We start from the raw sequence: 20,951 nt of genomic DNA, 5'->3' as shown, positions 1-20,951 counted from the left end.
GCTGCCAGCACATCCTTTACCTCCTCCTATAATCCGTGCAGGAACGTGTCGAACAGCGCTTCCGGGTTCCAGGTAGCCTCCTCTACTAGCGTGGGGAACTCCACCACATAGTCTGCCACACTGAGGGTGTCCTGCCGAAGCTGGAGTAACTTCTGGGCAGCCTCTCTCCCAGACACCAGAGCCTCAAACTTTTCTCACCTCCGCCTCGAATACCTCCAGACTGAGGCAGATTGCGGATTGTTGCCCCCACAATGCCGTGGCCCAGGCGAGTGCCCTCCCGGACATCAGCGTAATAATGTACGCTATCTTCGAGCGGTCTGCGGGGAATGAAGAAGGCTGCAGCTTGAAAACGAGGGAGCACTGGGAGAGAAAGGCCCAGCATGTTCTGGAATCTCCATCGTAGCACTCCGGGGGAAGTAAGTGGGGTTCCCGGGAAACTGGGGTGACGGCGCTGCTACCAGCTGAGCTACTGAGGGGCTGGGAGTTTACTGTCATGGTAGGCTGCCTGGTAAGCAAACCAAGGAATTTCTACGGCAATGCGTCTAATGCTAGGTCGTGACGTTCGGCCACATCCTGGAACCCTTCCATCAAACTGCGAAGCAACTCCTCGTGTCTACTAAAGATGGCTCCTTGGGTGGAGATGGCTTTGCGGAGCTGGGTCAGTCATGACCAGTTCGAACTATCAGGTTTCAGGTAAGACCCAAGTGCAGACTGTGTTGAAGTAACAATGTTTATTGCAACAACAGGGGCAGGCAAACGACAGGTCAAGGCAGGCAGTGGTTGATAATCCAGAGTAGCGGCAAAGGTACAGGATGGCAGGCAGGCTCAGGGGCAGGCAGAGTGGTCAGGCAGGCGGGCTGAAATTCAAGACAGGCAAGGGTCAAAACCAGGAGGACGAGAAAACGAGAGACTGAGGAAAAACAGGAGCTGAGAAAACGCTGGTTGACTTGAACAAACAAGACGAACTGGCACAGACAGACAAAACACAGGTATAAATACCCAGGGGATAAGTGGGGAAGATGGGCAACACCTGGAGGGGGGTTGCACAAGGACAGGTGAAACAGATCAGGGCGTGACAGTTTTTTTCCCCCCAATGTACCTCTTCTGTCTTTTTTTTTTAATCTCTTGCTGCTGCTCGAAATGACATCTCCTCTCACTTCCTTGGCTGCTCTCTCAAGAACCTCAAAGGGGGCTAGACCCCTGCTTATTTTATGTTTGTGTACAAGGGGCATGATGATGCCAGCTCTGTAACAATAAGAATGCACTATCTTGAGTTCATATGCATGACACATTGCATAAAACTGACAAAATGTAATCATGATTTGTATGGGGTATGGTGACCATTGGCTTAATTTACCCCAGGTCAAACATTTTGACTATATTAGCCCACTCAGCTACAAGGATGCACTTTCATGCTAGGTTTAGGACCTAATATTGTAGCTTATCGAAACCCCAGTTGATGTATAAAACAATCTTCAAGCTATCTGCTTTGGTTAAGATACAAGCTCATGAAACCTATAACACAAATTAATTTGACTTGCATGCCACTTAATCCATGTGGCCTCTTCCTTCACAGACTCCTTCACAGACAGTACTGTTTCCTAGAAACAAGGGGTGGCTGAACTAACACTTTGGCTCAGCTTACCCCACTCTCCCCTACAGTGTTCCCTTCCAAACATTAATTTGTAATTCCACTCAACATGTTTTTATACATTCAGCTCACTGTGAGCAAAGCTTGTTGAGTGAACAAATGTTCACACATCAGCTCAATTCCTTGTCCTTCTGAAGTCCACCCAACTCACCAAATAATGCAGATTAATTTGGCTTTTTTACAGTACATGAATAGTCAAGTGTGGCAGAGGAGGCTGGTGGGAGGAGCTAGAGGAGGACGAGCTCGTTGTAATAACTGGGATGGAATTCATGGAATGGAGTCAAACAGGTGGTTTCCATACAGTTTGATGTGATTGATACCTTTCCATCATTCCATTCCAGTCTTTACAATGAGCCTATCTTCATACAACTCCTCTAACCAGCCTCCTCTGATTAGTGTGGGTGGTTCCCTTTATCTTTACACATGATACATGAGGACAGATGCAGATCCAAGTGAAGCACATGTTTTCGTGAATAGTGCTCTCTGTCACGGCATGGGTGCATATAGCGCAAAGACCCCCTGCCAGTGTGTTTACCACCTCATCGAGCACAGAAACAAGTGCAGCAGATGTGGAAGTTCAGACGGGCGACAATGAAAACAGTCTGCGAGTGCCATTGTGGGCTCCCTGGAACTAATTCCAGTCCCCGGTCGAATGAAAGCTCCATTGAATAAAGCGCACAAAATGACACTGAAATGTAATATTTATTTCATAGGGCGCAACCGCATCTCATGAACACAGTATCCCATTGACGACCATATAGGACTATTGGGTTGCATAGACTGACAAACACTCACTCATTCAATCAATCAATCCAGCATTTTTAGCTGAACCGGCTGGTCACTCCCATGTAGGCCTATGTAAACAGCTTTGTCGAAAGTGAAAAAATCTTTTTCAGACTTTCCTTCCCTCCTCCCTCTCTCAGCATCAAGTGCAGCCCGCACGGAGGGCTCTGGCTGCTGCGACTTTCTCTCAGCCTCTTTGGTGCAAATGCGATGAGGAGAAGGGAACTTCGTCCACTGATAAGAAGACGTCTTAGATGCAATAGCAGGAAATAAAAAACAGATTTGCGGATTTGTCATATCGATCAATCGAATGCAAGCAGGTATGGAGCTGCAGAGCCTTTTGTTTATTTTGTTGATTGAGCCACTTGGACAATGGGTCTCTCAGTTCATTATTTTCATAATACGGTTTTTGGTTTAGTTTCTTCATTTCTGGTGGTCTGGTTTGATAATGGTGATATTGAACATTTGCTAAATTATATATTGATGGGAATTTTCATTTTATTATATTCATTACTTGGCTAATATTGTTTTGGATAATAATTTTTATTTGTTTGTTTGCCATTCGTTAAAGCATTTTTTTTTTTTTACTATCTAAGTAGTCATTGAGACAATAATATGGAACAGGTGAGAGTTAGCTTTTTACATGCAAATGTGGTAGATTAATTCAGTAACTAATTTTCTTTTATTCTTGTTTCGTTTTTAGGATACAATCTTATATATATTTTTTCACATAGACTTCTTAAAAAATAAAATATTTTAGATATAGTAGCGTAAAACAATTATTTATAATTCACACAATTTATTTAACCTTGAGATTAGAAACCTATTTTGCAAGGTTATTATACATTTTTATATTAATAGCCAACTCATGGCTTTATTGATAACCAATAGCTGATCTCATTTTCCATTTCCAAGATAGGTTGCGTGATAGTCTAAAGTTATTAGCAAAAACATATTTGCATCATAATTACTGAAGTTAGCGCTACTTTAGGACCAAGAGGACACCCTTGCTTGCAGTGATTTTTATTGTATCGACATTTTTCCAAAATGATTTTAGAGGATATTTTCCCATAAAAATCCAAATTATGAACAAAGAAATTAAGGAACGCGCGAGAGAGATTGCAATCTAGCACCATCTTTTGGTGGCCTTGTGCGGGATTCTTTCGACCATGCGCTGGATTGGAAAATGGTGCATGGGACGGCGTTTGAGAGATTATACTGTAATGGAAAATCTATCAGTTAAATGCAGGCCTTCTTTAACAGAAAATTATACTGGCAACCTATCAGTCTCCACTCTATCCTCAATAATTTCACTTTTCTGTTGAATTTGTGCTATTTCATGGTCTGGGAGAATGTGTCTTGTTGGCCAGAAACCTGGGTCAAATTCCTGACATCACATTTCCAATTCATTGAGTCATTCTTATGACATTTTTTATATTCTACCTTGTTTTATTTAAGGGTAAGGTTGGTTCGAAGATGTATGGTGTTGTGTACATGGCTATCCCATCCACAGTTGAGCGATTTGAAGACAAAAACTGAGGCCAATAAATCAGAATCCTCAGGTGTCAAAACCTACCATTGACAGAACTGCATTAAGATTACATAACATGGCACAATACATGCTATTCTGGGATAGGTCATGTGTGACCTTTGCCCTTACAGTAGACATACAGTGGGGGGAAAAAGTATTTGATCCCCTGCTGATTTTGTACGTTTGCCCACTGACAAAGAAAGGATCAGTCTATAATTTTAATGGTAGGTTTATTTGAACAGTGAGAGACAGAATAACAACAAAAGTATCCAGAAAAACGCATGTCAAAAATGTTATAAATTGATTTGCATTTTAATAAGGGAAATAAGTATTTGACCCCCTCTCAATCAGAAAGATTTCTGGCTCCCAGGTGTCTTTTATACAGGTAACGAGCTGAGATTAGGAGCACACTCTTAAAGGGAGTGCTCCTAACCGCAGCTTGTTACCTGTAAAAAAGACATCTGTCCACAGAAGCAATCAATCAATCAGATTCCAAACTCTCCACCATGGCCAAGACCAAATAGCTCTCCAAGGATGTCAGGGACAAGATTGTAGACCTACACAAGGCTGGAATGGGCTTCAAGACCATCGCCAAGCAGCTTGGTGAGAAGGTGACAACATTTGGTGCGATTATTCGCAAATGGTAGAAACACAAAAGAACTGTCAATGTCCCTCGGCCTGGGGCTCCATGCAAGATCTCACCTCGTGGAGTTGCAATGATCATGAGAACGGTGAGGAATCAGCCCAGAACTACACGGGAGGATCTTGTCAATGATCCCAAGGCAGCTGGGACCATAGTCACCAAGAAAACAATTGGTAACACACTACGTCGTGAAGGACTGAAATCCTGCAGCGCCCGCAAGGTCCCCTGCTCAAGAATACATATACAGGCCTGTCTGAAGTCTGCCAATGAACATCTGAATGACTCAGAGGACAACTGGTGAAGGTATTGTGGTCAGATGAGACCAAAATGGAGCTCTTTGACATCAACTCAACTCGCCGTGTTTGGAGAGGAGGAATGCTGCCTATGACCCCAAGAACACCATCTCCACCATCAAACATGGAGGTGGAAACATTATGCTTTGGGGGTGTTTTTCTGCTAAGGGGACAGGACAACTTCACCACATCAAAGGACGGGACCGTGTACCGTCAAATCTTGGGTGAGAACCTCCTTCCCTCAGCCAGGGCATTGAAAATGGGGCGTGGATGGGTATTCCAGCATGACAATGACCCAAAACACACGGCCAAGGCAACAAAGGAGTGGCTCAAGAAGAAACACATTAAGGTCCTGGAGTGGCCTAGCCAGTCTCCAGACCTTAATCCCATAGAAAATCTGTGGAGGGAGCTGAAGGTTCGAGTTGCCAAACGTCAGCCTCGAAACCTTAATGACTTGGAGAAGATCTGCAAAGAGGAGTGGGACAAAATTCCTCCTGAGATGTGTGCAAACCTGGTGGCCAACTACAAGATACGTCTGACCTCTGTGATTGCCAACAAGGGTTTTACCACCAAGTACTAAGTCATGTTTTGCAGAGGGGTCAAATACTTATTTCCCTCATTAAAATGCAAATCATTTTATAACATTTTTGACATGCGTTTTTCTGGATTTTTTTGTTGTTATTCTGTCTCTCACTGTTCAAATAAACCTACTATTAAAATTATAGACTGATCATTTCTTTGTAAGTGGGCAAATGTACAAAATCAGCAGGGGATCAAATACTATTTTCCCTCACTGTACATACCACTTCTCTGAAACAGACAGGGCATATGGTTTGCTACATGAGGTGGAAGAAGGATAACTCCCCTGTGAGAAGTGTGGTTGGATAATGCCAAACTGACCTGGTCCCCTGTAGCCTATGGTTGGTGATGCAACAACATATCCTTTGATGGGATTATTTCCTATCATCCATCTCCTTCATCCGTCCACCGTGCAACGCCTGGCGGCTTTTCACTTTAACACTGCCTAGCATCTGATTGAATGGGAATGCAAGGAAGACACCTGGCCACCAACGCTCGCCCCTCCCTCACAGGCTCGGCCTCAAGCTGGAAGGCCAGATGTTAGCCAGCATGCCAAAGACTATTTAGGCTCTTCGAACAGGCTGGATGAATGTACTGTAATCACATCGGTTTTTTTTCTTCTCATTTTACCTCTATCCCATACCTCCATTGTTTCAAATGGTTGTTGGATTTGCACTACTGCACTGTAGGTGAAATGACTTCCCCCGTTCCATTCTCTGTATAGAATTGTGGTTGAGCTACATCTACACAGCTGCTGACAAAGGGCTATTTCTCTGCTCAGTAGTGCAATGATGGTCTGTTGAATGAAATTAAATTCCCTCCACAGCTATCAGCCCCATTAGCACCCTCACACTTAGCGAGTTACTCCTCAGTTTGGCCACAGTCTAACTCTCATCTTGTGTGATGTCATGTCGGCCAACGTCTCCAAACTGTGGGCGGAATGAAGCAGAGAGCAGCATAGAGTCCGAGAGAAACCAGATATGGTCATTACTGACAGCTAAAGGCTAACCATGTGGCTAAGCTCCCAGCCACCATCTCAGTACAGTCGGAGCCCCAGGGATGGTCCTCTCCTCCTCCTCTCTTCCCCACAGGCCACAGTCTCCACTCAACCTCAGGCTCCATAAATCTCCTCTCAACCACACAGCTCCTATGTCAACTCAAATGAAATGCTATGATTTCTTGAGAGACTGTCGGTTATATTTAATCGTTTCCATGTGAAGATGCTGCTACACCTTCTATTTGTTGATATGAGCATTTTGAAGATGGTTGTCTCCATGAAAACATCTGTGCTAGTAAACAAGGAGTGCTCTTGTGTCTTTTGTTAGCCACAGGCACGGCCCACTTTTTTGACAGCTTCGCTTCTTCTCAGTGCTCTGAATTTGGCAACTGTGAGACGTTCATTTTCTGGATTACATTGCCCTCCTGTGGATGTGGAACGCTGGTGCTGGATGTATTTTGGGGAAGAGAGGATTTGACCTCATTTATCTTTGTCCGAGTTTGTTTCTATTCAGAGTCAGACTTATAAAAAATACCCTTCAAATGAAATGCCATCCCATCCCAGCTGAAAAGTTTGACCAACAACAGATGGATGCCTCAAACTGTAAATTGGCAACAGTGGTTTCTGTAACAACCACATGAAAATGTGTTTCAGTAGAACGTTTTTACTCAGATTTGATTGGCTATACTGCTTGTGTGTGTATGTTGTGGGAGTAGAGCAGCAAACAATTTTTTTTTTCTTTCCGTCTATTCTATTCAGTAGAGACATATGAAGCCATTTAAAAAAAAAAACTTCATGCATGTTGACAAAGCAATAACAACACACTGTATTTGCACCTCAGCGTCCTCCACCATCTCTTATAGTGTCTTTCTCTCCTCTCCCCTCTAGAGCCAGGCCCATCTGTACAATGGGCCCCGTACCCCTGTGTCTCCTGCTCTCAGTGACGTCGCTGGTCGTGGTGGTGGCTGTGGAAGCCCAGGAGGCCACAGGAGGAGATGATGAGTATACCTGGCCTCAGTGGAAGGTGCCGCTGGTGAGGAACAGGAGGACGGTGGCCCTTAGCAGCCCCGGCTTCATGGCCAAACCTCAGGGAGAGCTGAATGGGACCTGTGGGATTGAGTGCCAGCGTCGCCTCCCCAACCCCTCTCTGGCTGACCTGGAGGAGTTCCTGTCCTATGAGACGGTGTACGAGAACGGAACGCGCACCCTGACCTCCGTGTCTGTGCAGGGCCTCAACGAGGTCAACGCTTGGCCTGCTGGGAACTCCTCCACTTCCTCCAAGTCACGCCGCAGACGGGAGGTCTATGGCACAGACACCCGCTTCAGCATCGCTGACAAGCAATTCTCCACTAAGTACCCCTTCTCCACCTCCGTCAAGATCTCCACTGGCTGCTCTGGTGTCCTGTTATCCCCCAAACACGTCCTGACGGCAGCCCACTGCATCCACGACGGACAGGACTACGTGAGCGGAGCACAGAAGCTACGCGTGGGCATCCTCAAGGAGAAATCCCGGCGTGGGAAAGGAGGGAAGGGGAAGAGAGGACGGGGGAAAGGCAAGAGGAGGAAAGGGGGAGAAGACAAGGAAGAAGAAGAGAAAGAAGAGAAAGATGGAGGGAAAGAGAGGAAAGGAGGGAAAGGGAAGGACAGAAAGAGCCGCAGTCGTCGCAGCGCAGAGGTCGAGAAGCCATCCTTCCGGTGGACCAGAGTGAAGCAGACCCAGGTCCCTAAAGGTTGGTTCAAAGGCGGGGCGTCGGACGGTGTGGCGGCTGACTATGACTATGCCGTGCTGGAGCTGAAGAAGGCCCAGAAGGTCAAGCACATGGACCTGGGCGTCATCCCCTCAGTCAAGAAGCTGCCCGCCGGCAGGATCCACTTCTCAGGCTTCGACGACGACCGGCCCGGCAACTTGGTGTACCGCTTCTGCTCGGTGTCGGAGGAGTCCAAAGACCTGCTGTATCAGTATTGCGACGCCAAGCCCGGCTCCAGCGGCTCCGGGGTCTACATCCGCCTCAAAGAGCCCGGCAAGAAGAAATGGAAGAGGAAGATCATCGGGGTGTTCTCAGGCCACCAGTGGGTGGATGTCAACGGCAATGGGGCGCAGCAAGATTACAATGTGGCGGTGAGGATAACGCCCCTCAAGTATGCCCAGATCTGTTACTGGGTCCATGGGGATTCCAGCGAGTGCCGGGACGCCTGAGAGACACACAACATGCCACAACACTCCTCCACCCTCCATCACAAACGAAACAGGGGCCCGCCCGCCCGACTGCCTTCCTCTGTCTTCTTCTCTATTACCTCCTGTGCTTCCCACTGGCAACTGCCACAGATTGCCTCATCACAGCATTCATCGCACACAAGCAGCCATACAGACTCACTGTTGTTGATTACAGGAACTCGTCAACAGATCAAAGAGAACTATGGCTGTTCTGCCTTGTCTAATTTATTAAATTATTAAAAAGCAAACATTCTAGAAATTTATGAATACAATGATTATATATTGCCAGCTCCTACTAGGTCTGTGTTTATGCTAACAAGAATATTTTGACAGATTTTTAGGTTTGACCAATTTTGATAAAATGTTGTATATTCAGCTGTTTCAGGGGAGTGATGCTTGTTATTTCATATATTCCAGGCAGCCTTAATGAACGCAGAGACGTTAACATTTTCAAATGTGTTCCCTTTTCTAGCAAAAGGAACAAGAAAGTTAATATTGGCTTTGGTGAACATCCCAGAAGAAAGCAAATCATTTTCGGAGAAATTAACATTTTAGTATATTAAGAGGTTTTAACTGACTTTTTTTCTAAATATTTTCTAAATCAACGTGCTGGTGTTTAAAATAATGTATATCTAGCTCTTTGAGTTTCCTGTAATGTCCCTTTTTGTAAAACTACCTTTTCTTATAAGATTATGCTTCTATGACTAAATAGTGAAAGGTTCCAGAGGGATCCTGGATAAAACATGATTGTTTTCAGTCCTACCGTTCGTTCTTTTTTTTTTTACTCTAGCAGTGCATTAAAATGTGGTTTCATTACCATACACATAAAAATGATGGTGCTTATCCAGAGACTTGGTGCTAATTTCATAAATATAAAATTGTGCACTTTGGGGAGACCTATCGGAATATATTTTTGATAGCCTAGTACTGTAACGATGTATTTAATATGAGGCTACACAGTGGGTTTAATGTAACAGAGCTTTCAGATTAAAAACGTTATTTTGATATTCAGTTTTCCATCATGTAATTTGAAGGCTAGTGGTGATAACAAATGCCATAGCGTTACGTGATGATAACAATCATCATTCTAAAGTGTTCATGCTGATGCATCTTGTTTATTATGTGCCACAATGTATACGAGTTTGCCATTGATGACCAAATACAATAAATTAATAACATTTCACCATGATTGAAAAAAACAACAATTAAACCAAGATTACAACTTGTATGTGTGTTTACCATGAGGAGAAGTGATGTACTGTATGTATCTATGACACATCTATGCCTGTAGCCAGGGTCATGATCATTAGGCACTTCTTGGACTTGTCCAATAAGAAATAGTCATTTACATTTTAAAATGTTTTCAGTTGTGCGCCCAAATGAACACAACCCAGGTTACGCCTATTGATGTCATTCCTATGTCATGACATTTAGTGCACCAGATTAAAAATTGCAATGCGTCCATGATCTGATCTATCAATATAAGAAAAAGATGGGCGATGAGTAATGGTCCATTCTTTCCATCATTGAGTTTATTGCATCTAAAAGGGCTTACATGCACTGGGGAGGGGCATAGTAAATAATAATAATAAAATAAAAATGTAACTCAATAATGAAAATGATGTTTTCCCATTTTTCTAATCCATATTTTTTTTCCACAACAATTGTCGAAACAGTCTTGTAATGACACAACACAGTATTTGTTATAGCTGGGGTTATACAGCACAGGACTGGTTTCACAGGTTCTAAACAGCTGTCTAGATAGACATGGAAGGCACACTGTTCAACAGTGTCCTCTCCTGACTGGGTATACACAGGCTCTCCGCTCCGCCCATGTTACCATGTACAATATTACTGATTCACTAACAAGGGGGAGGAAACGGAACAGAAACATGTAACAAAATCTGGGGTGGGGGAATAGGGAGATAAGGATGTTTCTGTTGCTTCTCAAATACAAAAAGAACACTACATATCCTGTACCAACCATGGTCTAGTCATAGTAATAATGCTAATAATAAAGAACGAGCATTTCTGAAAATCAAACAACAGACCACTGATGAGGAGGACAGTGATAGGTCCATAGGGAGAGTACCGGTGATACCAGGAAGTAGACTAACTGTACACAACTTGTTTTAGTGGTTTAACAAAAGACTGTTCTCCTCTGTATTGAGATATGAGATACTGGCAAGATTTGGCTCCTGGTATGCACTGTTTGACCTTCCTCTTGAATAGGAATAACTAAAATATAAACACATTTTCTCTGAAAATAGGCGGTAAGATATGATCTGTTGATAAAAATATCCGACAACGTTTTACAGTAGATTCACAAACAATGTCAACAGAGAGAGAAAGTACAAATAAAGCTGGACATGACGCCCCAAATCCCCAAAAAAAAAAAAAAAAATGAAAAATAAACGCTGACAAAAAAACAAATAAATATACTGAACATCATAAAAAAATAATTGGATGGTAATTTAGGATTCATACATGTTGCTTATTGATATTAATCATATATTCATATCATATTTGTTTCTAAATACGTTCAAAAGATGACGGGAAATAAGATAATGGTCACATGACTTCTTACAATTTGATATCAGATTCACATCAATATGCTCTTCCACAGACACACTGTACAGAGTAGAGACAAAATCCTTAGAGATTTCCCAGTGTAATGTACATACACCACCGAAGAAGAACTTCTATGAACGACACATTGCACATTTCATCCAAAATTTACGGGGCTGCTTTGCTTACCCCTCTTATCCAATCAGGGTGAGGCAGGGTGGAAGCCCCTCCCCCTCTAGAGTGAGCAGAAGGCCAGTGCAGGGCCGAAGGTGGAGCTGAGGGCATCAAACAAACACGCATCCAACTCGACACGCCAACACTACTGGAAAAAATGATCTAAATACATACAGAACATACGCCTTCAGCTTCTGCTCGGATTTCTGGCTTGCTTTTATAGACTTTTTTTGTAGGTTTTGTGTGGTTTTGTTTAGACAAAGGGTTACATCTAGTTAAGCACACACTTGTTTTTTTCTCACTAAGGTTTCACTTTCACAGTTTGTGCTACAACATTACACAGGGGGCTGGGGTGGTGTGGAGGAAGGGGGTCTCCTATGGGTGAGTAGCATCTCTGGTGTCCCGGGATGTACAGAACGCCAAAATAAGACAGGCAGCCAGAGGGCCCAGCTCCAGAAAAACAAGAGCTGGAAGACAATAAGGAGAAAAACATACCCTAAGTTTGACCACTGACACAAGACTAGCATTAGCCTGCTCCCAGATCTCTTTGTGCTGTATAACCAACTCCTATAGTCATTGGCATGACAATGATTATAAGTCGTCAAAACCACAGAAACAGATCTGAGACCAGGCAAGACTAGCATCACACCAGGATGACAGCTTAATGTCCTGAACACACACCTGGGCTGGGTGATTACATTAAGTCCTTGAGGTTGAGGTCTGCCAGTGGGTCCTTGGGCTTTTTGCTCTGGGTGGCAGCAGGTCCTGGAGACAGCTGGAAAACAGAAAAACGAATTGAGTACCACTTCAAATACATTGCCTTTAAAATATATTTATTTTGCACATACAAGCCTCATTGCTTTCCAAATAGCAAGCCTGTGTTTACTTTGTAGAAAAGTCTTAGGATGATGTTTTGCACTTTGATTTTGGTCATCAGGAGAATAAAAGCAATATATCTTGAAAACTTGAATGTTGACATGCATCGTTTTATGGGACTGTATCAAAAGTGGACTAATGAAGAATATATGAGTATATTTCCCCTTTTAATAAGTTTATAACTGAAGGAGTAACAGGTGATTCTGTATACTTACGTGCACTTTCCTGTGTATGTTTGAGGGTTTGGAAAAAATGTATCTGAGAATGAATGTGAGTGTGTATCTGTGTGCGTGTGTGTGCATGCGCGCGTGTGTGTGTGTGTGTGTGTGTGTGTGTGTGTTACCGGTGCTCCTGGTGCTGCAGCTCCTGGCAGGGGTGGTCTCATGGGTTGACCCATCATTGGCTGGCCCATCATCATGGGAGGCATCATGGGAACTCCAGATCCAGCCGCTGAGGCCTGGAAAGAGATGGAAGGGGTTAATGGAATTGACCAATAACTACGTCCTGACTTGAATAAGAGCACTGAGCTCATTTATAAGTATAGCTGTCCATGTTGGTTTCTGGGCATCCAGTCCAGTATCTCACCATGCCAAAGCCAGGCTGTGCTCCCATGGGCAGAGGCATGGCTCCAGGGGCACCTGGGGCTCCAGGGGCGGGGCCACCCTAGAAACAGGAAGTCAAGACAAAACAGTTCACAGCTCTATGTCATAGAACATCATTTCCATTCCTGAACAATCCTTTCCCATTCAGGTCCACAGCTTATTTCCAACGTACAAAAATAATACTCTCTCCAGGCTCTACAGAGGGTGGTGAAGACTGCCCAGTCCATCATTGGGGACTGACTCTCTTCACAGCTGCACCTAAGAGACTTTCACTCATCCACCCTTACACACACACCTCACACACCTCGCACGCATACGCACAAACCCGTGCACCATTGCTGTTACTATCTATCTAAGCTGCTCAACCATATCACTACTCACTCGAGCACATTTCATAGTCTACACTGTATATTCTTATTGTGTAAATTTCAAAACATTACTATTTTTATTATTTGTATTCCTTTTATTTTTTGTATAAATGTGTATTGTACTGTTGAGGGGAGCTTGCAAGTAAGCATTTCACTGTACCATTTACAACCTGTATCCTGTGCACATGACCAATAAAGTTTGATTTGATTTCAATTTTAAATGTCCCAATAACGGTTCTTTGCTAATATTGGGAGGCTTGTGGAGGCTTTTACCATCATAGGTCCAGGAGCGCCCCAGCTGGGAGGGGCTACCTGGGGGGTCCAGTTAGATCCTCCTGTCAGCTTCTTGTCATTCCACTGATGGTCCCTATACGAGACACACAGGACACCAAAGTTGTCATCAGCTAGCTGGAAGGTTTGGGAATACACACTAGATACCGCGTGACTTTGATTGTTATTTAGGAAGCACACAAAGAAAAGGAGAGCACACACATGCACACACACACACACATGCAAGCACGAACACAGAGAAATTCCGTACGTACTTTTTCTGAATCCCCAGATCTGCAAGAGAAAAAAAATGAAATTTCAGAACTCATTTTTAAACTGACATAAAAACAGTAATCAGAACCATCAAGGCTGTCCAGGTGTGATCAATACATGCCTCCAACCAGGTTTGCCAGTGAGGAGTCCAAGTCGCCCCCGATGGATGGCCGTTTAATAGCTGTCATGCCACCCCCGACCGCGGGTGCCACCTTGGTATTCCCCCCAGCACTGCCTGTGCTGCCTACACTACTCCCAGTGGACTGGGGTGTTATGGCTGGCATCAGTAGGTCCCCTAATCCACCAAACACTTATAGGGAAAGGGTAGAAATAAGGGGAGTAAGATGTTAGAAACATACAGCATGGATTAAAATCTTTATAATCCCTAATCTTCACAAAGAGGGGCCAGATGTGAAATCATCACCATACAATTCATCACCACAACAATAGCATTCAGTACAGTACTCTGGTGTGCAATGAATGCACCGAACAGGGCAGAAACGATATACACCTAATCTCGGTTAACCCAGAATAGAAATCTTGCGTAATTTGGTACCTTTTGTGTTTATGTAGTCTGCCCACGAGAGATTAATATAAACCCACTGTAAGGCCATCACTACAACATTATCTGAACATTCAAGTCTATAACTGTGTTTAAATGTGGTTTAAGACCACCACAGTGCCAGCATCGCAGCTTCAAAGGGCACTATGTTGAATTGAGGGTAGAATCTGGCAAACGTTACAAATGGGAGTAATGCATACATTACATTGTCTCATACGTGAGACAAACATATTGAAACATGCAAAAAGGGAATATTTAAAAACAAATGGGGAACGTGTCAAAACAGCTCATACTGCAAAGCACTAAGGAGAGAAAGGCTTGTGAACTCACCAATTACGCAGTAGCAGCAAGCAATGACCCAGCAGTGACAGAGAGTGAGAGGGGATGGCAGAGAGACAAGGGCAGAGTGGGCGAGAGGAGGGGATTGAAGGGGTGGACAAAGAAAGGATGTGAGGAGAGAAATGTGGAAAGGCAGTATGTGACAGAGAGAGAGAGAGAGAGAGAACAGAGAGAATTGCGAGGTGGGAGGGAGGGAGAACAACATATAGAGAAAGAAGGAGTTGAAATATGATGGGGAGCACAGTAGTAAGTATCTGCATGTGCGCATGTGAGATGAGTGAGAGAGAGAGAAGCAGTGTTGAGGAATTAAACCGTCAGAAGCGGTGACCGTTGAGCCCTCAGCGTTACATAATAGGGACAGTGGCGGTGATTCTTGGCAGCGTCAGTCATGCATGCAGAACACACACACACACACACACACACACACACACACACACACACACACTTCCCTTAGGATATACACATGGAGCAGACAGTGTCCCCTACCTGATGCATCAAAGCCACCAGAGGGTGCTGCTGTGGCCGGCACTGTGTCTGCAGCTGCTGGGGTGGCGGGGATTAGTGGGGGCAGGGAGCCGAGGGTGTCGAAGCCCCCCTCCAGCAAGTCATTCTGGGCTGAGACAGGAGCCAGGTTAGGGGCGAGGGCCGGAGCCAGAGTGGGGGCCAGAGGAGCAGGGGCCGCCGTTGGAGTCAGGCTGGGAGACATCAGTCCTGGAAGTGGGGAACCATTTGAATGAGAGTATTATATACGATGATAATGATTTTCATTTCCACTGGTTAGAATTTCATTGATTTAAGTTACGTTGTGTCATGGTACTCAATATTAACATACTGTACGTGCAGTAGGAATCACAAACGGCAGATGGCTGTCTTAGAGCAGGGGCTCCCAACCCTTCTCCTGGAGAACTACAGTCCTGCTGGCTTTTACTACAACCCTAATCCAGCCTACTTTATTCTACTAATTAACTGCTCACCGGGACATTGAATATGGTGTTACAGCTAAAGTGTGTGTGTGTGTGTGTGTGTGTGTGTGTGTGTGTGTGTGTGTGTGTGTGTGTGTGTGTGTGTGTGTGTGTGTGTGTGTGTGTGTGTGCGTGCGTACCACCCAACAGATCCTCTTCTGGTCCCCCGGGGGCAGCGGGCGTAGCGTCCAACAGGGTAGGGCTACTGAATGTGTCTATAGAGCGACAGTAGAGAAGAGTTAGTTAGCCATGAGCCAGGAAGGGAGGGGGAGGCAGACAGGCCAGGAAGGGGAGGCAGACAGTAAACCAGGTTTGGCTGGGTTACTTTCGAATTATAATCCGTTACAGTTACAAGTTACCTATCCAAAAATGTAATCAGTAATGTAATTTTTGGATTACTCAAACTCAGTCATGTAATCTGATTGCATTCCGTTACTTTTAGATTACTTTCCCCTTAAGAGGCATTGGAAGAAGACAAAAATGTATGTTACCAATTGAAAGACATCTATTGCAGTATAAATCAATGTTAAAGTTTACATAGCTGGCCATATATGGATGTAAAATTTTACTTTATGGGTTGGTTATGTAGGCTTCTTCTAACCCATCGCTTTCTACTACATATAACAATACAATTAAATCATATCTTTACATTAAAACCAAAGTCTATCAGAATTCCAGTCATTCCAATAAATGTTATACCCCTTGATCTTCAAGAATAGGACTTGGAAAAATGGAAGTATAGATTAGCCAAATTGTTTTACCTGAGCATGACCCCAAAACTAAGGACTTATTAGCCAGCACTACTGTGTTCTTTCTTTATGATTTTGTTGTCATAGAGGACTGATTGGACTCATTGATTCGAGTTGAAAAATATATGCTGCGCTCATGGAATGGCATGCTTTGCCAAGAGAGTGCAAAGCTGTCATCAAGGAAAAGGGTGGCTACTTGAAGAATCTCAAATATAAAATATATGTAGATTTGCTAACACTTTTTTTGGTTACTACATGATTCCATATGTGTTATTTCATAGTTTTGATGTCTTCACTATTATTCTACAATGTAGGAAATAGTAAAAATAAAGAAAAACCCTTGAATGAGTAGGTGTGTCCAAACTTTGTAATAATCCAAAAAGTGTTAAACAAATGTAAATATGTTTTCTATTTGAGATTCTTCAAAGTACCAACATTTTGCCTTGATGACAGCTTTGCACACTCTTGGCAAAGCATGCCATTCCATTGCACAAGAGCGCATTTTTCACTGGCTGTCCACTGGTTTCAAAAACAATGATTGATAGGCAGCTTAAACTTCTTGAATTCAACCATTATTGGGTTCAAATACACATTTAGATTTGTGTACAGCCATACACAACAACCACAATCCGTAAGGCGCAAAAAGCTTAATGAGATAGCAGCAGTGTGATTCACATCAATGCGCTAAAGTGATGTAGATATCAATAATACGTCATATCCATATCGCCATAGACTACAACACTGCTGTCATCCTTACCTCCAAGCGTTTATTCAAGTTGGATAATCTTTGGATGCCGACAGCAGTCGCACGATTGGAAGACATAGCTTGGACTGTAGCCTACAAAAGTGGTCTCTGACTTGTGGTCAGACTCAGTCAGGTGGAACAAATTTAAACTTGGGCCTTTTTTCAATGCTGATTTGAATGTCATTTAGAAAACAGAAGTGTCAAAGATTTTTTTTTCGCAAACATCCTTTCTGAATTTAAAAGTAATCCTCGAAGTAATCAACTAGTTTTTCAAAAGTATCAGTAATCTGATTACAATATTTTTTCTGGTAACGTAACGGATTACAGTTACCATTTTTTTGTAATCCCTTACTCCCCAACCCTGCAGTAAACACAAGCATGTGCACGCATGCACGAAAGCATACACACACACCTCTAAGTACCATGCAATTGCAAGAGGATAGAATTTCCGTCTCAGCCTGTGTATAAACTCAAAACTCTGCACACCAAAACAACGCAACTCAAGAAGCATTAATACCGAAACCTGAAAATCCAAAGGTGTTTCTTGATGCGGGAGACAGTACTTTTAGGTTTCAGGGCGGGTGACAGTCACTGCACAATGGCTGCTACTAACGCATACACAGCTAACTAGCAAGCAATGTTACATTAGCTACATAATCCAAAACCAGTTGCAGAGGAAAACCTCTGGTATATACTGCTACACCAAACATATTACACTATCTCTCTCCTAGATCCAGACTTATCTAGGGTCTGTTACCCTGGCTACGAAGATACTTACACATGAACACCTCCCCACATACAAATATCCTTCACACCTAACAGCTATACTTAACAATGGAGAAATGGCAATTTAAAAAAAGTACACAAGACGAATAGAGTATGGAAAAGGTCATATGTTACTCAGCATGAGTCAAATCAACCCATGAAGGTGTACAGGAAGTGCTGGATTTCGTGGTACAGTACGCACCTAGCAGGTCAATGACAGGTGCAGGTGCACAGGGCTCAGGTTTGGGAGGAGAGACAGTTGCAGGGGCAGGAGCTGGATCTGGATCCGGTTCTTGAGCTGGAGCTGGCGCCACTGCTGGCGCTGGAGCCATAGCAGAGAATGCATCTACAGAATGAGAAAGGAGAGCATTTCACCACACTTTGAAAAAAGCAGCGTTATATACAGTACCAGTGAAAAGTATGGACACACCTACTCATTCAAGGTTTTTTCTTTATTCGTACTATTTTCTACATTGTAGAATAATAGTGAATACATCAAAACTACAAAATAACACATACGGAATCACGATGGACTGTCATTTCTCTTTGCTTATTTGAGCTGTTCTTGCCATAATTTGGACTTGGTCTTTTGATTTGAGATTTTGGTGTCATGGAGGACTGATTGAGCTCATTGATTCGAGTTGAAAAATAAATGCTGCGGTCATGGAATGGCATGCTTTGCAAAGAGAGTGCAAAGCTGTCATCAAGGAAAAGGGTGTCTACTTGAAGAATCTCAAATATAAAATATATTTAGATTTGTTTAACACTTTTTTTGGTTACTTCATTATTCCATATGTGTTATTTCATAGTTCTGATGTCTTCACTATTATTCTACAATGTAGAAAATAGTAAAATAAAGAAAAAACCTTGAATGAGTAGGTGTGTCCAAACTTTTGACTGGTACTGTATATACACTAACGTTCAAAAGTTTGGGGTCACTTAGAAATGTCCTTGTTTTTGAAAGAAAAGCACTTTTTTGTCCATTAAAATATCATCAAATTCATCAGAAATACACTGTAGACATTGTTAATGTTGTAAATGACTATTGTAGCTGGAAACGGCAGATTTTTAATGGAATATCTACATAGGTGTACAGAGGCCCATTATCAGCAACCATCACTCCTTTGTTCCAATGGCACGTTGTGTTAGCTAACCCAAGTTTATCATTTTAAAAGGCTAATTGATCATTAGAAAACCCTTTTGCAACTATGTTACCACAGCTGAAAACTGTTATTCTGATTGAAGAAGCAATAAAACTGGCCTTTAGACTAGTTGAGTATCTGGAGCATCAGCATTTGTGGGTTCGATTACTGGCTCAAAATGTCCAGAAACAAATAACTTTCTTCTGAAACTCATCCGTCTATTCTTTTTCTGAGAAATGAAGGCTATTCCATGCGAGAAATTGCCAAGAAACTGAAGATCTCGTACAACGCTGTGTACTACTCCCATCACAGAACAGCACAAACTGGCTCTAACCAGAATAGAAAGAGGAGTAGGAGGCCCCAGTGCATCACTGAGCAAGAGGACAAGTACATTAGTGTCTAGTTTGAGAAACAGACGCCTCACAAGTCCTCAACTGGCAGCTTCATTAAATAGTACCCACAAAACACCAGTCTCAACGTCAACGTCCGAGCTGGTCATGGGTGCACCTCAGCCACGCTCAAGGTCCTAAACGATATCATAACCGCCATCGATAAGAGACAATACTGTGCAGCTGTATTCATCGACCTGGCCAAGGCTTTCGACTCTGTCAATCACTGTCAATCACCACATTCTTATCGGCAGTCTCAACAGCCTTGGGTTCTCAAATTACTGCCTCGCCTGGTTCACCAACTACTTCTCAGACAGAGTTCAGTGTGTCAAATCGGAGGGCCTGTTGTCCGGACCTCTGGCAGTCTCTATGGGGTGCCACAGGGTTCAATTCTCAGACCGACTCTCTTCTCTGTATACATCAATGATGTTGCTCTTGCTGCTGGTGATTCTCTGATCCACCTCTACGCAGACGACACCATTCTGTATACTTCTGGCCCCTCTTTGGACACTGTTAACTAACCTCCAGATGAGCTTCAATGCCATACAACTCTCCTTCCGTGGCCTCCAACTGCTCTTAAATGCAAGTAAAACTAAATGCATGCTCTTCAACCGATCGCTGCCCACACCTGCCCGCCCGTCCAGCATCACTACTCTGGACGGTTCTGACTTCTGAATATGTGGACAACTACAAATACCTAGGTGTCTGGTTAGACTGTAAACTCTTCATGATGAAATCTAGAATCGGCTTCCCATTTCGCAACAAAGCATCCTTCACTCATGCTGCCAAACATACCCTCGTAAAACTGACTATCCTACCGATCCTTGACTTCGGCGATGTCATTTACAAAATAGCCTCCAACACTCTACTCAGCAAATTGGATGCAGTCTATCACAGTGCCATCCGTTTTGTCACCAAAGCCCCATATACTACCCACCACTGCGACCTGTATGCTCTCGTTGGCTGGCCCTCGCTTCATATTCGTCGCCAAACCCACTGGCTCCAGGTCATCTATAAGTCTTTGCTAGGTAAAGCCCCGCCTTATCTCAGCTCACTGGTCACCATTGCAGCACCCACCCGTAGCACGCGCTCCAGCAGGTATATCTCACTGGTCACCCCCAAAGCCAATTCCTCTTTTGGCCGCCTTTCCTTCCAATTCTCTGCTGCCAATGACTGGAACGAACTGAAAAAAAAAATCACTGAAGCTAGAGACTCATATCTCCCTCACTAACTTTAAGCACCATGTCACACTCTTCTTCGTCAGACGATAAGGAAAAATCATTGTCGGACCAAAACGCAGCGGGATCATGTGTACTCATCTTCTTTAATTAGGAAAAGAAGGGAAACCAAAATAAACACGGACACAAAACACAATGACGCATAACAGGCTGGTAAGGCAACTAAGCTATACCTAGCACAATCTCCCACACACTCCCAACACAAAAACACATACCTAATTATAGGACTCTCAATCA

The 20,951-nt window shown here is 43.5% G+C and overlaps 2 protein-coding genes across 6 annotated transcripts in view; one reads left to right on the top strand and one right to left on the bottom strand.

Moving 5' to 3' along the window:
- Positions 1-2,531: 2,531 nt before the first annotated feature.
- Positions 2,532-9,918, top strand: prss35 (serine protease 35). Its single transcript, XM_014168654.2, has 2 exons — positions 2,532-2,754; positions 7,366-9,918. The coding sequence occupies exon 2, from the start codon at positions 7,385-7,387 to the stop codon at positions 8,672-8,674; it is 1,290 nt and encodes a 429-aa protein (XP_014024129.1). The 5' UTR covers positions 2,532-2,754; positions 7,366-7,384; the 3' UTR covers positions 8,675-9,918.
- A 284-nt stretch (positions 9,919-10,202) lies between these two features.
- The window catches only part of LOC106583925 (clathrin coat assembly protein AP180), a 64,942-nt gene continuing 54,193 nt past the window's right edge, over positions 10,203-20,951 (bottom strand). For 4 of the 5 annotated variants that reach the window (XM_014168618.2, XM_014168641.2, XM_014168612.2 and 1 more), the window contains 10 exons: positions 18,148-18,291; positions 15,827-15,901; positions 15,211-15,435; positions 13,945-14,133; positions 13,826-13,844; positions 13,554-13,647; positions 12,896-12,973; positions 12,654-12,767; positions 12,116-12,209; positions 10,203-11,901 (listed from right to left, as the gene is read on the bottom strand). In XM_014168618.2, coding sequence (XP_014024093.1) covers positions 12,129-12,209; positions 12,654-12,767; positions 12,896-12,973; positions 13,554-13,647; positions 13,826-13,844; positions 13,945-14,133; positions 15,211-15,435; positions 15,827-15,901; positions 18,148-18,291 — 1,019 coding nt within the window. In that variant the 3' untranslated portion in view covers positions 10,203-11,901; positions 12,116-12,128. The remainder of the gene's footprint in view (positions 11,902-12,115; positions 12,210-12,653; positions 12,768-12,895; positions 12,974-13,553; positions 13,648-13,825; positions 13,845-13,944; positions 14,134-15,210; positions 15,436-15,826; positions 15,902-18,147; positions 18,292-20,951) is intronic. The other variant, XM_014168624.2, reaches the window with a different exon arrangement.

This window comes from Salmo salar, chromosome ssa02, assembly GCF_905237065.1.
Source record: "Salmo salar chromosome ssa02, Ssal_v3.1, whole genome shotgun sequence".
NCBI lineage: Eukaryota > Metazoa > Chordata > Actinopteri > Salmoniformes > Salmonidae > Salmo > Salmo salar.
The sequence above is the reverse complement of the archived record's forward strand: the minus strand, read 5'-3'. Positions and strand labels throughout refer to the sequence as shown.